The sequence below is a fragment of the Barbatula barbatula genome (genome assembly GCF_947034865.1).
Source record: "Barbatula barbatula genome assembly, chromosome: 5".
NCBI lineage: Eukaryota > Metazoa > Chordata > Actinopteri > Cypriniformes > Nemacheilidae > Barbatula > Barbatula barbatula.
This window is the reverse complement of record NC_136769.1, coordinates 6,346,867-6,365,179: the sequence shown is the minus strand read 5'-3', so window position 1 is coordinate 6,365,179 and position 18,313 is coordinate 6,346,867. Positions and strand designations below refer to the sequence as shown.

At 38.4% G+C, this 18,313-nt stretch overlaps 1 protein-coding gene across 1 annotated transcript; it reads left to right on the top strand.

The window, feature by feature from the left end:
- The first annotated feature begins 5,446 nt into the window (after positions 1-5,446).
- On the top strand, positions 5,447-16,647 carry ldlra (low density lipoprotein receptor a). Its single transcript, XM_079457164.1, has 18 exons — positions 5,447-5,669; positions 8,196-8,318; positions 8,639-8,761; positions 8,845-9,222; positions 9,639-9,761; positions 9,842-9,964; positions 10,044-10,163; positions 10,365-10,490; positions 10,576-10,747; positions 11,167-11,394; positions 11,473-11,591; positions 11,727-11,866; positions 11,958-12,099; positions 12,960-13,103; positions 13,232-13,387; positions 14,011-14,088; positions 14,170-14,333; positions 14,493-16,647. Exons 1-18 carry the CDS (start codon positions 5,612-5,614, stop codon positions 14,523-14,525), a joined length of 2,550 nt encoding a protein of 849 aa, XP_079313290.1. The 5' UTR covers positions 5,447-5,611; the 3' UTR covers positions 14,526-16,647.
- The last annotated feature ends 1,666 nt before the right edge of the window (positions 16,648-18,313 follow it).

The window sequence follows — 18,313 nt, the reverse complement described above, 5'->3', positions numbered from 1 at the left end:
TGAGAAAACACTAATCTGCCTAAAATTGTCTGTCCTCCAAAAAAAGATACTAAGATGATAGTAACAGAATAAGGCCTTCGCAGACATAAAGAGAAACAACAGTGGAGTGTAAATTGTTTATTGTGGAGACTAAATATTTTATGGTACAGTGTCAGTCATGTACAGAACAGCATGCATGCTTAATGAAAGAGTTATGAAGAGGGATTCAAGCAATGGAGATAATACAGAACATTGGAAAGTGGGTGAATCGTTTTTGACCACTGTTCCTCCGATGGGGTCTAAGTTGATGTTTACTCATGTAAACTAAATAGCCTGACATGCTCAAAGGCCATCTGTTACTCACAATGCAAGCCCCGTGGATAAATGAAGGTGTGTCTCTTCCTCCTGTAAACCTGTTTTAACTGTAACAGTCAGCTTAAAGAGAGAAGAAAAACAAATGCAACCGTGGTGGTGTATACAACATTAAACAACATTGTTGAGTTCGCAGTGACAATTCCTGAGAGACAAAATAAATGGTGACCTTCAACAACTGTTTCAATGCTCTTAAAAGGTTTTTTTAATCAAAATGGTATTTGATTTCAAATAGTTCATTTAATCTCTAAGATATGTACTTTCTTGGGCTTTTTAACTTCATGGGCTACTTAAATGACAAATCATTCATATTCACGTCATTCCAAATCTGTGCGACTTATTTTCTTCTGATAAACACAAAAATAGGCGTTTCGAGAAACGTTTTGTGTCCAGATATCTTCTCTTGTGTCCTCTACATGCGTATTCCGATTAAAAAGGGGATTTTGGGGTGTACTTTAAAATGTTTATTTTACATTGCTAGACATTGATAACATTTTGGGTTGCTTCCCTTACTCTTGTCACATCTCATAATACAATGTGGTTTTCAGTGCAGATGTACTGTATCCAGTCAGGGTGTGGGGGGCACCCTTTTACTAGGCCGATGGGACGTTGAGAACACAGAGACTTTATTGTTAACCTCCCACCTCCCTTTGGTGGGATGTCATAAGCAGCCGTCAGGGTGAGAGATTTTTCCACGGTACCACAGTGGGAGCTTGCAAGATGCAAAGATTTGTTATAAGAATCATTGCTATTAATAAGACAAGATAGATATATGTATATATAATACGATATTATGATGTGACAGGGATTTTGTGTCCACGTAAGTCAACGAGGACCAATGTTGTTTGGTTACCGACATGTTCTGCAGAATGACATCGGAGTGAGTAAATTATAAATGAACTTTCATAACTCTTTATCATTTTTTTGAAAAGCTGTTGCTACAGAAACACAGAATATGATCATGGAAGCCATACAAAATATAAAAGCATGTAGGATACATTAACCTCAAATCATTCAGCAGCTACTCCTACTTTCTATTACAACGATTCAATCAGCAAAATAAGATACAGCTTCAAACGCTGGACCGAAGCTAATAAGCATCGCTTTCATGCTTCATATTCTTTTATGGGCAACTACACCTGAGAGCCTCGCATATACCTGACAAAATAGAAAAGCATTTGTTTTGTTTGACTGGAATGTCTTCTTTGTTTTAACAAGTTGGGAAGCTTCATGCTGTTGAGTGGTGGGTTGGCAGGGTGGTGGATCCAGTTTCTGATGAGGTGAGATTACGTCTTTCGGGTTAAAAAAAGGGGGAAGAGACGGGCTCGCCTTATATCCCCCCACCTTTTCATTTCAGTCTTGTCTTAACACTCCACAAACAAATCTCAGAGAATTGTTTTTGTACAGTATCTTACAGTGTATAACACAACAGCACCGAAATACATTGTTTTGGTAATTGTCCCAGCTTTAAAAAAAAGAATTGTTTCAAATTTCAGGCTGATATCACAAAAAATGTGCTTTCTGTGAACTGCCACTGTCATATTGGCTCCAATGGCATACAAATGAATACATTGCATCGCTATATATAAGAAGGACATTCTTGGACCTTTCCAATTATACAGTTTTTGAGATTTGTATTTACAATAGATGTTATATTTATAATGGTACCAAATGGGCCACATGTAGGTCAGTGAGGTTTGAGAAAATTAATTTTTCTAACGGCTGGAATACACTTGCAGACTTTCAAAATCTGAACAGACTTTTTTTAAACTAGACATCATACACTTGCAGACTTTTTGAAAGTCTCAGATAGAAACACACTAACTGATCAAATCTGCAGACTTTCCAGACTGAGAATCTGGGCAAAATCTAAGCAAAAGTCTCGTATTTTAGTCTTGAGTGTTTTCTATTGCAAAACAGTTCAGAAATAAAAAAGACATTCTTAGAGCTTTCCAGTGACGTTTGTCAGGATTAAAATGCAGTTATTTCATTGTTCCACTGGAACGGTGAGCAGCATTGAATCATTTATATGCTCACTTTTGTCATAAATGAATACATTACTGCTCCTACATCATTTATTTTTGTAAAAAATGCATTCTAGAGTAGGCTTGGCCTTTCCAATGATATAGAGTTTGTTGAGATTGGATTAGATTTTAGTTGTGAAATAGTAAAGTAAACCTGGGTGAACCAATATTGGGACAGCGAGTTAAAGGGTTAATAAGCTTCGCTTTTATGCTGCGACTGAGACTTTCTTGTCAAGGGTTACACAGATCAAGTTACTTTTATACGTTTTAAATCACAGTTGTTTTTAAGTAGAAATATTCCACAGCTTTCAAAGTAGTTTATTATGGCAAATTTATTAAAAAAATAATACTGTGGTGCTTAATCTCGAGGTGTCTTTATCTCTCTAGAATAGATAACCGGTGATAAACTACAGCCCATAATGTGTCTATAACTGTACAGTTTATAGCGTTTCAGACAAGATAAAAAATACAAATGAGTTTAAGATGAATGTGTCATCTTGGTCTTACTTTGATATGGCAGGTTAATGACACCATTTCTTCCAAATATCTTCACTTTGACTCATTACATCACTTATTAGGGTTTCGAGCACGAAGTGCTGAAAACCTATTGTTTTTGTAAGGATTTTTATTCTTCTTCTTCTTATTATTATTATTCCGCCATAAAACGCGTCGCCCAGCCCAAACCGTAAGTCGTAGAAACTCGACACTTTGTCAATTGGTTGTATCTGTGCAGGTTACTCAGATACAGTGAACCAGCCAAATCGCCCCATAGGTGGCGCTATAGCGATGGCCAATGCGTTTGGGCTCAATACTCGTAAACCGGATGTCGCACAACAAAGTGTTTGGTGTCATTGGAATCCTTGGCTCCAAACTTAAAAAATGGCTATCTCCGATTTCATTTCCGGTATGCAAATTTTTCCGCTAATTTGCATTTTATGAAAAAAAAAAAAAATGAACTAGTCCCTGGATTTTTGCCCGATCGGAACCAAACCAACGCTGATGAATTCTGTGGAGTGTGAATATGAATAATCATAAAAGGAAGTTGAAATTTCGATTCAGGGTCGCTAGGGGGCATCAAAACGTCTGAACCGGAAGTAGCCTATTTCACTCAAATGACCCTAACTCGTGAACCGTTTGAGCTATCTTCACGGGGCTTAGACCGTATATGTAGACCCTTAGCCCGGGGTCACAATAAAAAAGACTCGGTGTTTGGCCACTAGGTGGCGCTATAATAGCAAAGAACTCGAAAAGGGCTATAACTATGCAACCGTTTGCCCGATCGACTTATTATTTGGTATGATGTGTCTTTGTGTCATGCTCCGTGACTGTATAAAAGGACTTTGACGTTTCTCAAAAAACATGGCCGCCATCGGCCAATGAATTTTGAGCACTCATTAGACAGGGTTAACGGGGGCCGATCGAAACGACACTCGCTGAGCTTGTTCGACTCGTGGTCCTGAAGGTCTGTAAGAAATATGAACTCATTCGGCCACCGGGGGGCGAAGTAACGGTTTTAGAGCGCATAAACAATTGTGTATCACGTGACATTTGACATATACTCAAACTATTTACGTCATATGATAGCTCTTCTCATTCTGAACAACTTTGCCTCTGGACACGCTTCTGTCGATCAAACGGTTCGTGAGTTATCGTTGACGATGTCAAAAATCTACTTTCGCGAACTAGTCCTTGGTTTTTCAACCGATCGGAACCAAACCAATGCAGATGATTTCTGTGGAGTGTGAATGTAAATAATCATTGAAAAAATGTTGAACTTTGTTTTCATACACGGTAGGGAAGGCCAAAAACTGAACTGGTTGGAGCCTATCACATTAAAATGGCCATAAATCCAGAACGGATTAACACATCATCATGGGGCTTGGAACATATGTGTAGACCATCAATCCGAGGTCACCTACAAAAGAAGGTGGCGTTTGGACACTAGGTGGCGCTAGACCAGTAAAAATGGCTAAATTGACGCGTATTTCATTACTTAAACAATTGTGTATCACGTGACAGTTGACAAACAGACAAACTATTGATATCATATGATAGCTCTTCTCATTCTGAACAAATTTGCCTCTTGATCTATTGATGTCAATCAAACGGTTCAGGAGTTATTGCTGATGATGTTAAAATCGTACTTTTGCAAACTAGTTCTTTGATTTTCAAGCAATTTCAAAATTTCCACCATAGTACAATTCTCTGGACTCTCTAGGCCAACAATGATTAAAAACATGTTGAGTTTTTTTTGTTGTGACCATTACAGGGTCCTTTTTTATATTAACGTGAATAATGTACGTTAAAGGTTGCTACTCCTTAATAAATAATCCAACTGACTTGCAATTAAGTAGTATTATACATATTATGACTCAAAACAAGCATGCTCATCAGAAGAGGCATGCCTTCATAAAAGTCCAAAAGGCGAAATATTCATTCAAATGGGCTTTTCATACATGTCTTTGTAAGCATGCATAGTCTGCATAGACCGTTACTGATCACCTAAGTCAAAATTCTGGGTCTAAAGGCCTATCATTCATTGAGGATGTGTGTTAGGGCCATTTCTGAAATGGATTTGACTAATTTATCCTGATAACGTGAGTCTCGCTACTGAATTGTCCGAATGACTTGATATGAAAAAATGTAATCTATGTCCTATATGTGCATGTGTGTGTGCTCATGCCTCGGTCTGTATGAGCCAATGCTGACCCTTTGACTCATTTTGCTGGGTGTGGGGTTGTATTGTCGATTGTGGACATGTTAGTTTGCCATCCCTGAGACTGGTCGACGTTTACTTACCTAAACCTCTCGAAACCCGATAATTGCTGCTTGCAGCTATATTTTATATATGTTTTCCTCGCTATAAGCAGTCATGTGTTTTCAAGATATGTTTTCCCTCTACATTCCTAGAAAAGAAGCGCAATTGTTTGAGGCGGGTGGCGCGGTGTCTGGCCACACCCCCGATTGTGAAAACCTAAAATCACACCACCGGGCCCCGCCCCTTACCGCTAAACCCCGCCCACTCTACAAAGCCATTCAAATTTGAACGATTGAACCGCAACAACACATGTACCTGCGTTCCCCGTTTTTACAAGTTCAGATTGTCCCGCAGCGTCGAAGAAGCGGTGTTCGCTCGTTTGAGTAAAACTATTTATTTGAAGCAATTCGTCAGTGGCACACACTACACAACAAAGAAAGAAACGAGTGGAGGATTTCTGACAGGTTACTGTAACACTATGGACATCTCGTTGATGTTGCTGCTTACTGTTACTTTGTATTGTCCGGTTCGATCGGGTGAGTGAGCAAAAGATTCTTTTCGCTTTTCTAGAGTTTGAAATGATTATGAGTGATCTTTTATCCATTATTAATATTGCATTTACTGTGCATTTTGCGTAAACATTCATTTATGTTTTTATTACGAATAAAAGCCTTTATTCAGAACATTTGTTGAAGTGACTTCAAATGCACTTTCAGTGATCAGTGGCTGTTTTTTGTGAATATACAGAATTGTAATATTTAATAATAAAACAGTGAATATCTATCTATCTATCTATGTGTGTGTGTGTGTGTGTGTGTGTATATGTATATATATTTACATTTAGTCATTTAGCAGACGCTTTTATCCAAAGCATCTTACAAAGAGTTCAGGAAGAAATAAGTCATATATGTCATACAAGAGCAATAGTACAATAGGTGTTAATACAAAGTTACTTCAACAAAAGCTAGACCACTTCCTGTTGAGAGAAGAGGGTTAGTGTACGTATTTGTCTTCATTTGTCTGTCAGGTATTCGAAGAAGAGGTGTGTTTTGTGAAGGTTGTGAGAGATGTGGTTGACCGGACCGCATTGGGAAGAATCAGGAAGGATATATATATATATATGTATATAGCATAATTAAAATGCATTTTAAAGATTCATAATTCTTTTCTTTATTTTTCATTTCAATTGAACGTAGCAATGTTTTCCGCGTTAATGTACTTTTATTCTTTTCTTTTGTCGTCTACAACGCGGGTTTTGGTCACTTTGCAACCGAATAAGAGGAGAAAAAAATTGTGCACGCTAAAGACCTTTACATATTTTTTAAGGGTAACTTTAAATACTCCAAAACGTCTTCAAAAATGTTTTCAATGCTGACATTGTCTCCCACTGAATGCAAACAATATTGCATCATCCAGTTCTGTTTGATAGGACAACCCAACCCAAGCAATGCCACGGTTTACATACCATCGCTTGTAACCCACATTTACTGTTCATGTCTCCGCCCTCCGGCAACATTCCAATGGTATGTTCACACACATGCTGTTCCTGGAAGTGGTAAATCATTTGAAGTTTAAGATGTCACATGGACAGGAGTGTAGATTCGTGGCATGACCACAATCCCATACGTCTTTGCAGAATATAAATTGGAGACAGAAGGGTTTAAAGGACATGCGTTTGCTATGGCCTTGTTGTTTGGACTTGAACTTGGTTAGACTGTTATAAGTCTTTACCGATGTAAAAGGATTGGGTTATGATGTTGAGCTGAGAATTGTGCTATGTTTGGGTAGGATGTAGATATTATGGTATATTGTTTATTATGTGGTAGATGATCAGCTATGTTGGTTTTATTGGATGTTATTAAACTCACTCACATGAGCTGCAAAAAGACATTCTCTTTATTCTCTATCAGCCATAAAGTCTGCCAACTGTGCACTTCCTAAGTTTATCTTACTTTCAGTGTGTGGTGTGTTGTTCATGCTTCCTTTTTGCCATGACAGTGGTGAAAGGCAAACAAATGAATGAGAACCTGATGCTCCAGACCTTTGGCAGTTTGTATAATAAATCGATTTTTTTTGGTAATAAAATCATGTGCTTTGACAAGCCTGAATATGTTTATAGCATTGACTCTAAACATCATTAGATGTAGACAGCCATGAAAAGGCAAACGGGCCGGATCGAGGTGTCAACAATACGTTTTGCTTTGAAGAGATGATGTTTGATGTCAACCCAAGGTCATTATGACCAAGACCAGTAAGACCTGCAACAGGTTTGTCTTGCCATTCCCACAAGACCGGTCTGTATAACTCTGAAACCTTATGCCGTGCAAAACACCTGATATACGACAATTGAATTCCATGCATCAATTTGCTTTCAAGCCATAAACAGTGTAATGAAATAAATGATGTGTTACACTCATTTTACCACTTTTAAGGTGAATTACGTGCTTGTGGTTTAATGCTTTTTTAACAAGTTATTGGTCACGCAGATAGAAGTAGGTGACCCATATCTAGCTTTTGTTGGAACTAGTAACTTTGTTACTAGTTCACCTATTGCACTATTGCTCTTGTATGACATATCGCTTATTGCTCCCTGAACTCTTTGTCGCTTTGCATAAAAGCGTCTGCTGAATCCATGCAAATAGAGGTCACGTGACTATGAATAGCTGTTGAATAGTCAGACATGTTAGCCAGATTCATGCATTTCTTTGCATTGTTAAGAAGCATGTGTCTACATGGTAGTGATATTGATATTTGTTGGTGGTGAGGTCTCTCAGTGGTACAGAAGACTAGAACAGCCGCTGCTACTCAAACCCTGAGCATTGGGCTGAGATTGAAACTGCAAAACACGACTAACATGATACCATCTATGTCTATACTTATAATTATATATAGTCACACCGAGGAATACGTCTAAAATTTGTAGAAGATGACAAAGTTAGGTCGACTGACTGTATGTCTTCGTATTGCACGCCTCTCCTTCCTTTATTAAAATATTAACTTTATCTAGATGTTAACTTTACTTTAATGTATTAATATTGTCATTTCATGTCTTTGATTGACAGATTTGGTGACCTGTGATGCGAGGCAGTATCAGTGTGGCAATGGAAAATGCATCACGATGCGATGGATCTGTGATGAAACAGATGACTGCGGCGACGGCACGGATGAGCTTCCAGCTGCCTGCTGTAAGTGTTATCACCATAAAAAAGTCTGTCATCATTTATCATTCATCATAACCTCATGTCATTCCGAACCTGTACGACTTTCTTTCTTTTGCGGAACAGAATAGAATATATTTTGAGAAAAGTCAAAGTGGTGTTGTGTCCATACAATGTAAGTCAATAGAGGCCAATGTTGTTTGCTAACTCACGTTGGAGTTATGCAAGTTTGGAATGATGTGAGGGTGAATAAATGATGAAAGAATTTTATGTAGAGTAAGCGGGGAATTGGTTTTATTTACCCATTTATTAGTTCATTCACATGCAATTTGGTTTTGCTCTCTCAGGGGCCAAGACGTGCAGACCGTCTGAATTCAGCTGTGGTGGGCGACTCAACCAGTGCATCCCTACGAGCTGGAGGTGTGATGGCAAAAAAGACTGTGAGAACGGTGCAGATGAGGATGGCTGTGGTAAGTAAATATCTTTGGTTAATCCATAAATCGAACGCTAACGCATCTCCTCTGTAATGTTTTAATTCATGTTTTTTTGGCAGCACCTCGGCAGTGTTTGAATGGTGAATTCCGCTGCGGCAGCGGTCAGTGTGTGTCGAGGGCGTTCGTGTGTGATGAGGATGCAGACTGTGATGACGGTAGCGATGAATTCTCCTGTCCGCCCATCACCTGTGGCTCCAGCTCCTTCAGATGTGGCCACTCTCAATGCGTGCCTCGACTGTGGGTCTGCGACGGAGACGCAGACTGTCTCGACGGCTCGGACGAATTGCAAGAGAAATGTGGTTCAGGGCTGTCTACGGCTCTCAAACCTCCCTGTTCCTCTATGGAATTCCAATGTGGCAGTGGGGAATGCATACACAAGAGCTGGAAATGTGATGGGGGAGAAGATTGTTTGGATCGATCGGACGAGAAAAACTGCTGTGAGGAATAAAATATGCTTTTTCAATAACAAAAATACTATAATCACATGCAATACTCTCAAAAATGCTACATTTTTCAATTAAAATGTCAAAACATCACTTACCTAACCATGAAAAGTTATGAGGAAAGAAGAGGAAGGTGCTATGTGGACTGCAGGACGCACTTGTGTTTATCCAAGTACAATCCAAATGTCAGCCACAAGTTGATGTTTCCCACTGTGTGCCATGTATTAAACATATGTGGTTCTCATGTGTTCGTTGTATATATCGCGGCCATTTACCACAAAACAAGATGTGAACCAATTAAACGTTACCGCCATTAAACGAAAACCTTTGGTTTGATTTTACAAATGCAGTCATGTTGAAGCACTTTTCCTCATCCATCATTCTGTAATTTGCTTTCCCAATATGAACAGCCTTGGCCAAATGCCGACTCGATGAGTTCCAATGCGGTGAAGGCTCTTGTATCCACGGCAGCCTACAATGCAACCAAGTGTACGACTGCAAAGATTTAAGTGATGAGCTGGGCTGCGTTAACGGTAAACTTCATCCTATGACCTTCACACATTTCACACGGCACACATTTCGTGTTTTTCTTATGTTTTTTTTCGATCTTCAGCAACCCATTGCGAAGCCCCTCACAAGTTCAAGTGCCGCAGTGGTGAATGTATTAACATGGATAAGGTTTGCAACAAGCAGCGTGACTGTAGGGATTGGTCCGATGAGCCGCTACGAGAGTGTGGTAAGTAAGAACGACATTTAGTGTTGTGCGCTGCTTCTTTTGCAGATCTGAATCTAGTATTTCATTTTCAAATCCACAGATTCGAATGAGTGTTTGTACAACAACGGAGGCTGCTCTCACATCTGTAATGACCTGAAGATTGGTTATGAGTGCCTGTGTCCCGCCGGCTTCCATCTGGTGAAAAAGACAGTGTGTGAAGGTAAGACAATCCAACCAGTTTCCAACGACACCAGAAATCCTTTACCGAAAGTGGTTGATGGGGTAAGAACCCTGATAACAGGCATTGGTGCAAATCCAAATCAAAGAATGATTCCAGCTGGACTTCAAACTTGTTTGCGTTTCAGAATGACTCGTTTGTCCAGTAAGTTAACTGAGTTCTATGTTTAATTTCTTCATGCAGATATTGATGAGTGTGAAAACCCGGACACCTGCAGTCAAATCTGTGTCAATCAAGTGGGCAGTTATAAATGCGAGTGTGAGGACGGCTACCAGATCGATCCTGCCAGCAAGGCCTGCAAAGCCATCGGTGGGGTTTTCAAAATGCATATGGTGTTTCACAATAAGACTCGTTCCTGCCAACACGTGCAATACCTTGATACCTCCTTCTACAGGAACCATCGCATACCTGTTTTTCACCAATCGTCACGAGGTGAGGAAGATGACTCTGGATCGCAGCGAGTACACACGCGTTATTCCTCGACTTAAGAACGCTGTGGCGCTGGATATGAATGTTGCTTCCAGGGAGATCTACTGGTCAGATTTATCCCTCAAGAAGATCTACAGGTAAAGGATAGAATCATTTCAATGGCTGGCAAAACATCTTAAACCTGGTTTGTTGGGAAATTCTTTGAAGCTAAACCTGCTAAAAGACCAATGTTGTTTCTAGCCACCATTGGGTAAAATATGGAATAACCCAACTGCAAGGTTTAAATTAACCTAGGCAAGGTGGTTTCAAACCAGGGTTGGGTCAACTATTGACATGTTTTAGGTTTATGTAAACCAGCTGTTGAGTTTGTCCATATTTTACCCAACACTGAATTGAAGCATCCACAGACTTTCAATCTTTGAAGATGGACTGAACATTTGAAAGGATGTTCAATCCAGTTTTGAAACTTGGGCTCTGGGGATTATATAAAATTCTTCAGACCACATGTTCATCAACAGATTGGTGCCCGGCATCACTTAATGTCTTTCTTTCCTAGAGCACCAATGGATTCTGCAAATGACAGCTCTCTACACAGTATTGTGATCAACAGTGGCTTGGATGCACCTGAAGGTCTCGCCATCGACTGGATCCACGGGACAATCTATTGGACAGATAGCATCCAAGGCGCCATCTCAGTGGCGACCGTGGATGGAAACAGACGCAAGACACTCTTCAAAGAAAACCTGGCCAAGCCACGTGCTATTGTGGTGGACCCTGTTAAAAAGTATGTTTCAACTTAGTCCCGTCTAAAATGTAGAAGCATAGTTGTATAATGTGTTAAATGCCCTCTAATGTGTTGTAGCTTCATGTACTGGACTGATTGGGGTACGCCGGCCAAGATTGAAAGAGGTGGTCTTAATGGAGGCGACCGTACCGCCCTGGTTACAGATAACATTGTCTGGCCAAATGGTATCACCCTTGGTACGAACTTGTTTATTTGCTTAAAACTTCTGCACTGATCGTTCAAGTAAAATTGCTTTTTGATCAAAGTGTTCAGTACATTTGATAAGTACCTTTGGCCTGGAACAGCAATTTGATATCCTCTTCCATATCCAGACATGCTGAACCAGCGTCTGTACTGGGTGGACTCCAAACTACACACGCTCTCCAGTATCAGCGTGCAAGGAGGTGGTCGACGTACTCTAATCATCGACCAAGACAAACTGGCTCACCCTTTGGGTCTCACCGTTTTTGAGGTAAACGTTGTGGATATATGGGGATATATATTTAGGATGTGGTGTGGTGTTTTAAAACGCTTACTGAAGAATACTTGACCTTTGTCTTTAGGAGAAAGTCTTCTGGACCGATGTGAGCAACAATGCTATTCTGAGTGCAAATCGCGTGACGGGAAGAGACATTAGAAAAGTAGCAGAACATCTGTCGTCTCCAGAAGATATTGTGTTGTACCATAACCTCAAACAACCTAGTGGTACGTTCACATTTTATTATTTTGTGCTTTTGACATTTTGATCCCAAACTACTGTTATTTATTATTTAAACCACCGGTCCCATTGCATGGAATTCGCCATGTTGTTTCTACAGTAGCCCAAATAGGAGAAGCTTTTTTTTCATAAATATGTTATCTCCTTCGACAAAGAAGCGAAAACGTGACATCTTAGTCCTGTGTCAGCTGGCGTAGTGCTTCGAAGGGGAGGAGTGGAGTGAGTCGTTTGCTGCGATTGACAGCCTAACCGCTAGATCCCACAAAATTTCATACACTGTACCTTTAATTCCATCAAAATATATTCATAATACCATAACAACATTTCTGATGCTGTGTAAGAAGATCAGTACTCTGGTTAGTCAGGTCACGCCGTCTCATAGTGCAGTTACGTGACTTTGTGGAGGAATTTATTCAGCAAATGCATTTCCATCTCCCATTACTCGCATTAACCCTTAAAAATGAAAAAACACCTCAAGCGAGCGTAATATCATTTTAGCGAATCAAGGGTTTTTAATTCCAAATTTTGCGTTTCCATCACTCATTTCTGATGTGAAACTTCAAAATGCGAATAAAGAGAAACCCACATTATGATACACACGCTGATATCTGTATCAACTTGAAATTTGATTAAATATAACTTTTAGATTTTCTTTTGATTGATTAGTTATTGCAAACTATTGAGATATGCATATTTCAACATATAAATTATGAAGCACTTTAACTATCTTTATAGTTATCGTCTCACATCACATTATAAGTTATGGTTAGTTACCACACAAAATGCCACACAGCAATGTAGCCTGATGCGAAGTCCTCGAATCGTGTCATTCTTACTGTCTATGCAGGAATAAACTGGTGCGGGATCGACAACGGAGGCTGTGAGTTCCTCTGCTTGGCTGCCCCTCAGATCAACAGATTTTCACCCAGATACACTTGTGCCTGTCCGGACCACATGATGCTGGCCAGAGACATGAGAAAATGTGTTCCAGGCAAGTGTCAATAGCCAAATATTCTGAATTTGGTCAAACTAAGATCATCTTAGACTGACATTTATCATTTTGCAAACAAAACATTTTAATTATTGTCGATTTCTATGTCTTTTTTTACTTTACGCCAGCAACCCCCCTCAGCCCTAAAATGAGTACAACAAGTCGTCCACAAGAACCATCTCAGACGTCACCAAAACCTGCAGGTCCTTTTATTACAAGTTTGCAACCTGTCCCCACCAAACCCTCCCATAGCAGCACTCAACATCCATCACCTACCCAGACAGGTATGTGTCCATTCGGGTTAACATCAGCAACATGTGTTGACAGTAAAACTGACAACTGAAATTGTGGATTTGTATTCCATTCATACGTACATTCATCAAAATAAATAAATAACCCCACTGGGAAAGCCAGTCCCTCCTGTTAATATCTTCTTGGAAAAAAAAACACCGACATTTTTCTGTTTTGCCTACTTTTGAACAAACAAACAAAGAAAGATTAGGTTTTATTTAGGGACGCACCAATACAAAATTTATCCACCGATACCGATTATTCAGTGATACCGATATTCTGAAGGTTAAATTAGTATTTCTTAACTTTGTGAATGTTATTGATTCATATGACTATTAATATTGAATATCAAACTGGTCATGTTTCTTAACATTATCTACATTCAGAGCACAAATTAATTGGATTTTCCTGCTTTTTGGCTGCTTTAAACTATATGGCCGATTTTTCCATATGGAAAAAATGTATCGTCCGAAACCGATTATTGACAGAAAAATCGGTGTTCTTCTAGTTTTAATATTTTGATAAAAAACATCTAGCTCTAATCCCAATGCACCAAGTTTACGTCTTCACCTTTTGTTTTATTATACACTTTCAAGAGATGTTTATTTCTCTCCAGATGAACAGTTTGGCGATGTAAAAGCTGTCACAAAAACTACTCCCACTCCGACGGTTCTGTATATTGTGTTAACTCTCGGTGAGTGCTTCAAACCTAACAATCACAAACCTGTCTTTCATTTTCAGCCCTATTCTAATCCGAACATTTATATGTCCTTAGTTCTCCTCTGTTTGGCTGCGTTTGGTGCTGTGTTGTTCTGGAGAAAGTGGCGACAGAAAAATACCAACAGCATCCATTTCGACAACCCCGTTTATCAAAAGACCACTGAGGACCAGGTGCATTTATGCAGGAACCGTAGTTCTGATGGCTACTTTCACACTCAGGTAAGATGTTAGGAATTCTTTCAAATATTCACTGACTACACAACATATATTTGTGGTTTGGACACAGACTGGGAGGAAAACATCAGTTTAGCGTCTGGCACACATGATAATTGCTCATTGGGTAAAACATGTAATTGTATGGGTTTTCCTCTCCTACAGCGGCAGTCTGTGAGCCTTGATGATGAAATCTGACGAACGTGATGTCCATGCTGACTCTGTTTCAAGACTTTACCCTTGCTTGGTGGTCAAAACAAACATTTGAGGAACAACGGAGATGATGATCCACGCAAAAAATGATCCAGGACTGCCAGGTTAAGTCGAAGATAAAACATAGAAACCTCAAACAACGACAACCTCAGTTTAGCACTTCCCTTATATGAATTGTAAAAAATGTGATTATACATGTTTATATACAATATATTTTAACAGCACTTAAGAATCAATTTCTTTTCACGAGGTATACGTAAGTTATTGTGGAAATTGTTTTGTATTGGCATATTTTAGGGATACGTTTGAATTTACGGCAAGTTATGAAAATTTAATTTAAACGAAATGAATTTTAAATGTATTATACTTTATTGCATTTATCGATCAATGAGGGGAGTGTTTTTTAAACAAGGATTCAGATTTTTCAAATACTGTATTTAGATTTTCGCATGATGCATACATACATAATATAACATAGCACTTATTTGGAAAAACACTAGCAAATTCTGACCTTCGTGTTAGTGAAGGTTAGTTAATTCACTCACAGGCAAACATCTTATGCGACCGATTTCCTCGCACACATCTCATTTAAGCCCTTGTTTTATGATTTAAAAATATGATTTCGGGAAATCGTGAAGCCATTGTGACTATGTTAAACACAGCAGACATCAGATGCATGTTTTAATGGTAAAATTGTTACTATTTTTGTATTCAACTAGTCAGATGGATTTACATTTTCGGGTGGGTGCACATTCTCTGGAAGTTAGTCCTATAGATATGGTGCCGCCAAGTAAAAAGTTAATTTCGAGCTTTTTTCTCTATTTGTTTTCTTAAATAATGTATGCAAGTTACCTTTGCATGCTATTCGGTTATAAAAGTAGTCTTAACGTTGCTGTTATAAAAGGGGAAGGGGACTGTTTACATTGTGTAGTTACAAGTTGTTTGCAAAATTTGCACAACTAAAAGGTTCGTATTTTGACTGCAACTGTCATCCTTCACTTCATCACGAGTGCCCCCTCTTTATAAACAGCATCATTTTGTGGGACTTGCTAACCTATGTAACACTAGTGTGCCATTTGCCTACAATATGCACTCACCACATGACAGTAAAATACCGGAACCGGTATTTATCGGGAAAATACCGTTATATCAATTTATGGTCATACTGCCCAGCACTACTTCATGTCAATATTTGTATTTTTAAAAAGATCTGTTTCATAGAATAATCTGATTCAAACTGATGATATCATTTCAATATCATGAATTACACTTTTTGTAAATACCCCCCCCCAATTTGTTTTGTTCATCATTAAGGGAAAATGATTTCCTATGAAATCAGTGCTGTTTATTTTATTTTATATGTTTTATTTTCAGCATGTTTTTGAAGAACCGTCCACCAGATCAGTTTTCACTATTAAAAAGTTCTTCTCAGTCACAAAGGAACACTTATAATACCTAACCAGGATTTTATTTTAGTAACACAATGTCCAGTTACTGTGGTCTTGATACAAATGTGAAATATTCCTTGTTAATAATCCAATTTGGGGACTTTTATATTACATTGAATCCGTTTTGTATTCAAAGCAAAAAAATCATCGTTGGTTTTGATAAGGTAACACAGCTGAATTTTGATGGTGACAGTAAACTCTCTATACTTATGGTTATGTCCTGTAGTTATTTATGTTGAAGTAGTTCAATAGATCAGATCATCAATATCGGTATACCGTTTGCTGGCCAATTGATTTACAACCTCCATATGAATGTGTAAATATTGTATTCATGTTTGTAAATATGTTTAGTGTATTTTTTAAGTATTCGGTATTGTATATAGAGAAATGTTTTTTATTTATTTTGAGAATCCAAATCTGTGGTCGATAATTGGCTTTCGTTTCTGTGTACAATGTCTTATTTTGTTTGTTCGCTAACAGTTCAGTATAAAAATGCATATGTTTTCTGTACATTTTTAGTAATTGATGTAGTTCAACAAATGATTCATGTTTGGATTTGTATAGTACTGATGTATTTCCTGTTAAACCAATTGAAATTGTTTTTGAAATGTGAATGATTTTTAACTTGAAATAATAATGAGAAGAATACTTTTACTTTGATATGATGTTGTCATTTTGCCTCAAATATCAGTGACTTTCTTGAGCAGCAAAATCTATCGTGAATGATTTGATCCAACAAAAAGTAAAACGTAAAAAATAAAAAACCCTAACCCTAAATTAACAAAGATTTTCTGAATTTTCGTCCCTTCATGTGAAGTGCTGCTAAAAAAATAAACGTTCAGGCCTTAACCAGCTTTCCTTTGGGCCCATGAGAAGATCAAAAGATTCCCAAAGATCTGTCGAATATAAGCTTCCATATGGAGCGCAAAGGACGCACGTTAAAAAGCATTTCAGCAAAATACCTCACAGAGGCGGCTGTAAATGTAAACCATAAGACCATAAGAGTCCAACATGTTACCAAGCTCTTAAATAATCCCCCCTTCCCGTTGGAGACTGGAGGGATTTGGGTCGGTGTAGAGTAACCAGTAAAATGATAACAAAGAAAAGGGATTTCCTGGAAAGTAGCTTCTAGGAAAAGTTCCACATCGCACAGTTACCACATCTCTCTTTTCAAAACACTCTCGCCCCAAGAGATGACATCGACATCCTGGAGAAAATAGGCCACGGATTAAAGGGGGCCAATGAGAAGGGGTTCTGGGGGGCCTCCCTGACCCATACATGTTTTTGACTAAGATGCTCCGCCTCCAACACATTTCACGGTCACTCACGTTTCTGGCAGTTCCGACAGAAGAGATTTCTAAGTAAGGTGGTCTGTTTTACAGGCGAAGTACAATATGGAAGTGTAGATTTTAAATTACCCATAATCCTTACAAGTGATTACGTTTCCTCCTTAAATACAAGTACCTTTGCTTTGTTATGTTATGTTTCTGAGAGTTCTAACTAAAACCCCGATCCATAATCAAACCTTAAGCGTGAACTAGCACTAAATCAAAAGAAAAGCCATACAGATACAGCCATAAAGTCATAAGACTAACCCGCCCATCTGATAGGTTTATAGGAATGTTGTTTCAAGACTGACAGGGATCCTGTTAACACAATGATATACAGCCACAGAAAAAAATAAAGAGACTTAAATGTCCATTGAATCAGCATTTCTAGATGTGTTGCGCTCATTCCACTCCAGTGATTTTTGAATTTCAGTAAAATCAAACCTCAGGCGTGACAAAAAAATCACTCAACAGCAATGTGAAAGATTGACAGCATGACAAGACACATAATGAAGGTTATCACATAACAAATCGAGGTTATCACAGAAAAAAATATTTCTTATCTTTTCAAAGATACATGTAGTGTATTAGTGTTGTATTTCTTAAAAGTGAATATGTTTTATTTGCAGTATTTGAGGTCTGAAAAAATCTGTTTGTTATTTTGACCTGTTTTCATTTTGTGCAAATAGAAACAATATTTTAATTAAGAAATTAAGAAATATTGTTAGCAGTTCACAGAATGAAACAAAAAAGATTGTTCCTAAACAAATATAACATAAAAAAATTATAAGAATTTTGAGTTTTTATTTCTTTGTTTGTGTCAGTGTATCCTTCAGTTCATAAAGCACAGTTTGTCCAGAACGCCTTCATTTCTAGAAAACTCCCCCCAAAACATCTCATGCTCTGACATCACTAATGTTGAACCTTTGATCACAGACGCTGGACGATCTGCTTATTTGCTCTTTGATTTGTTTTTGACAACTGTCCTCTTTTGTCG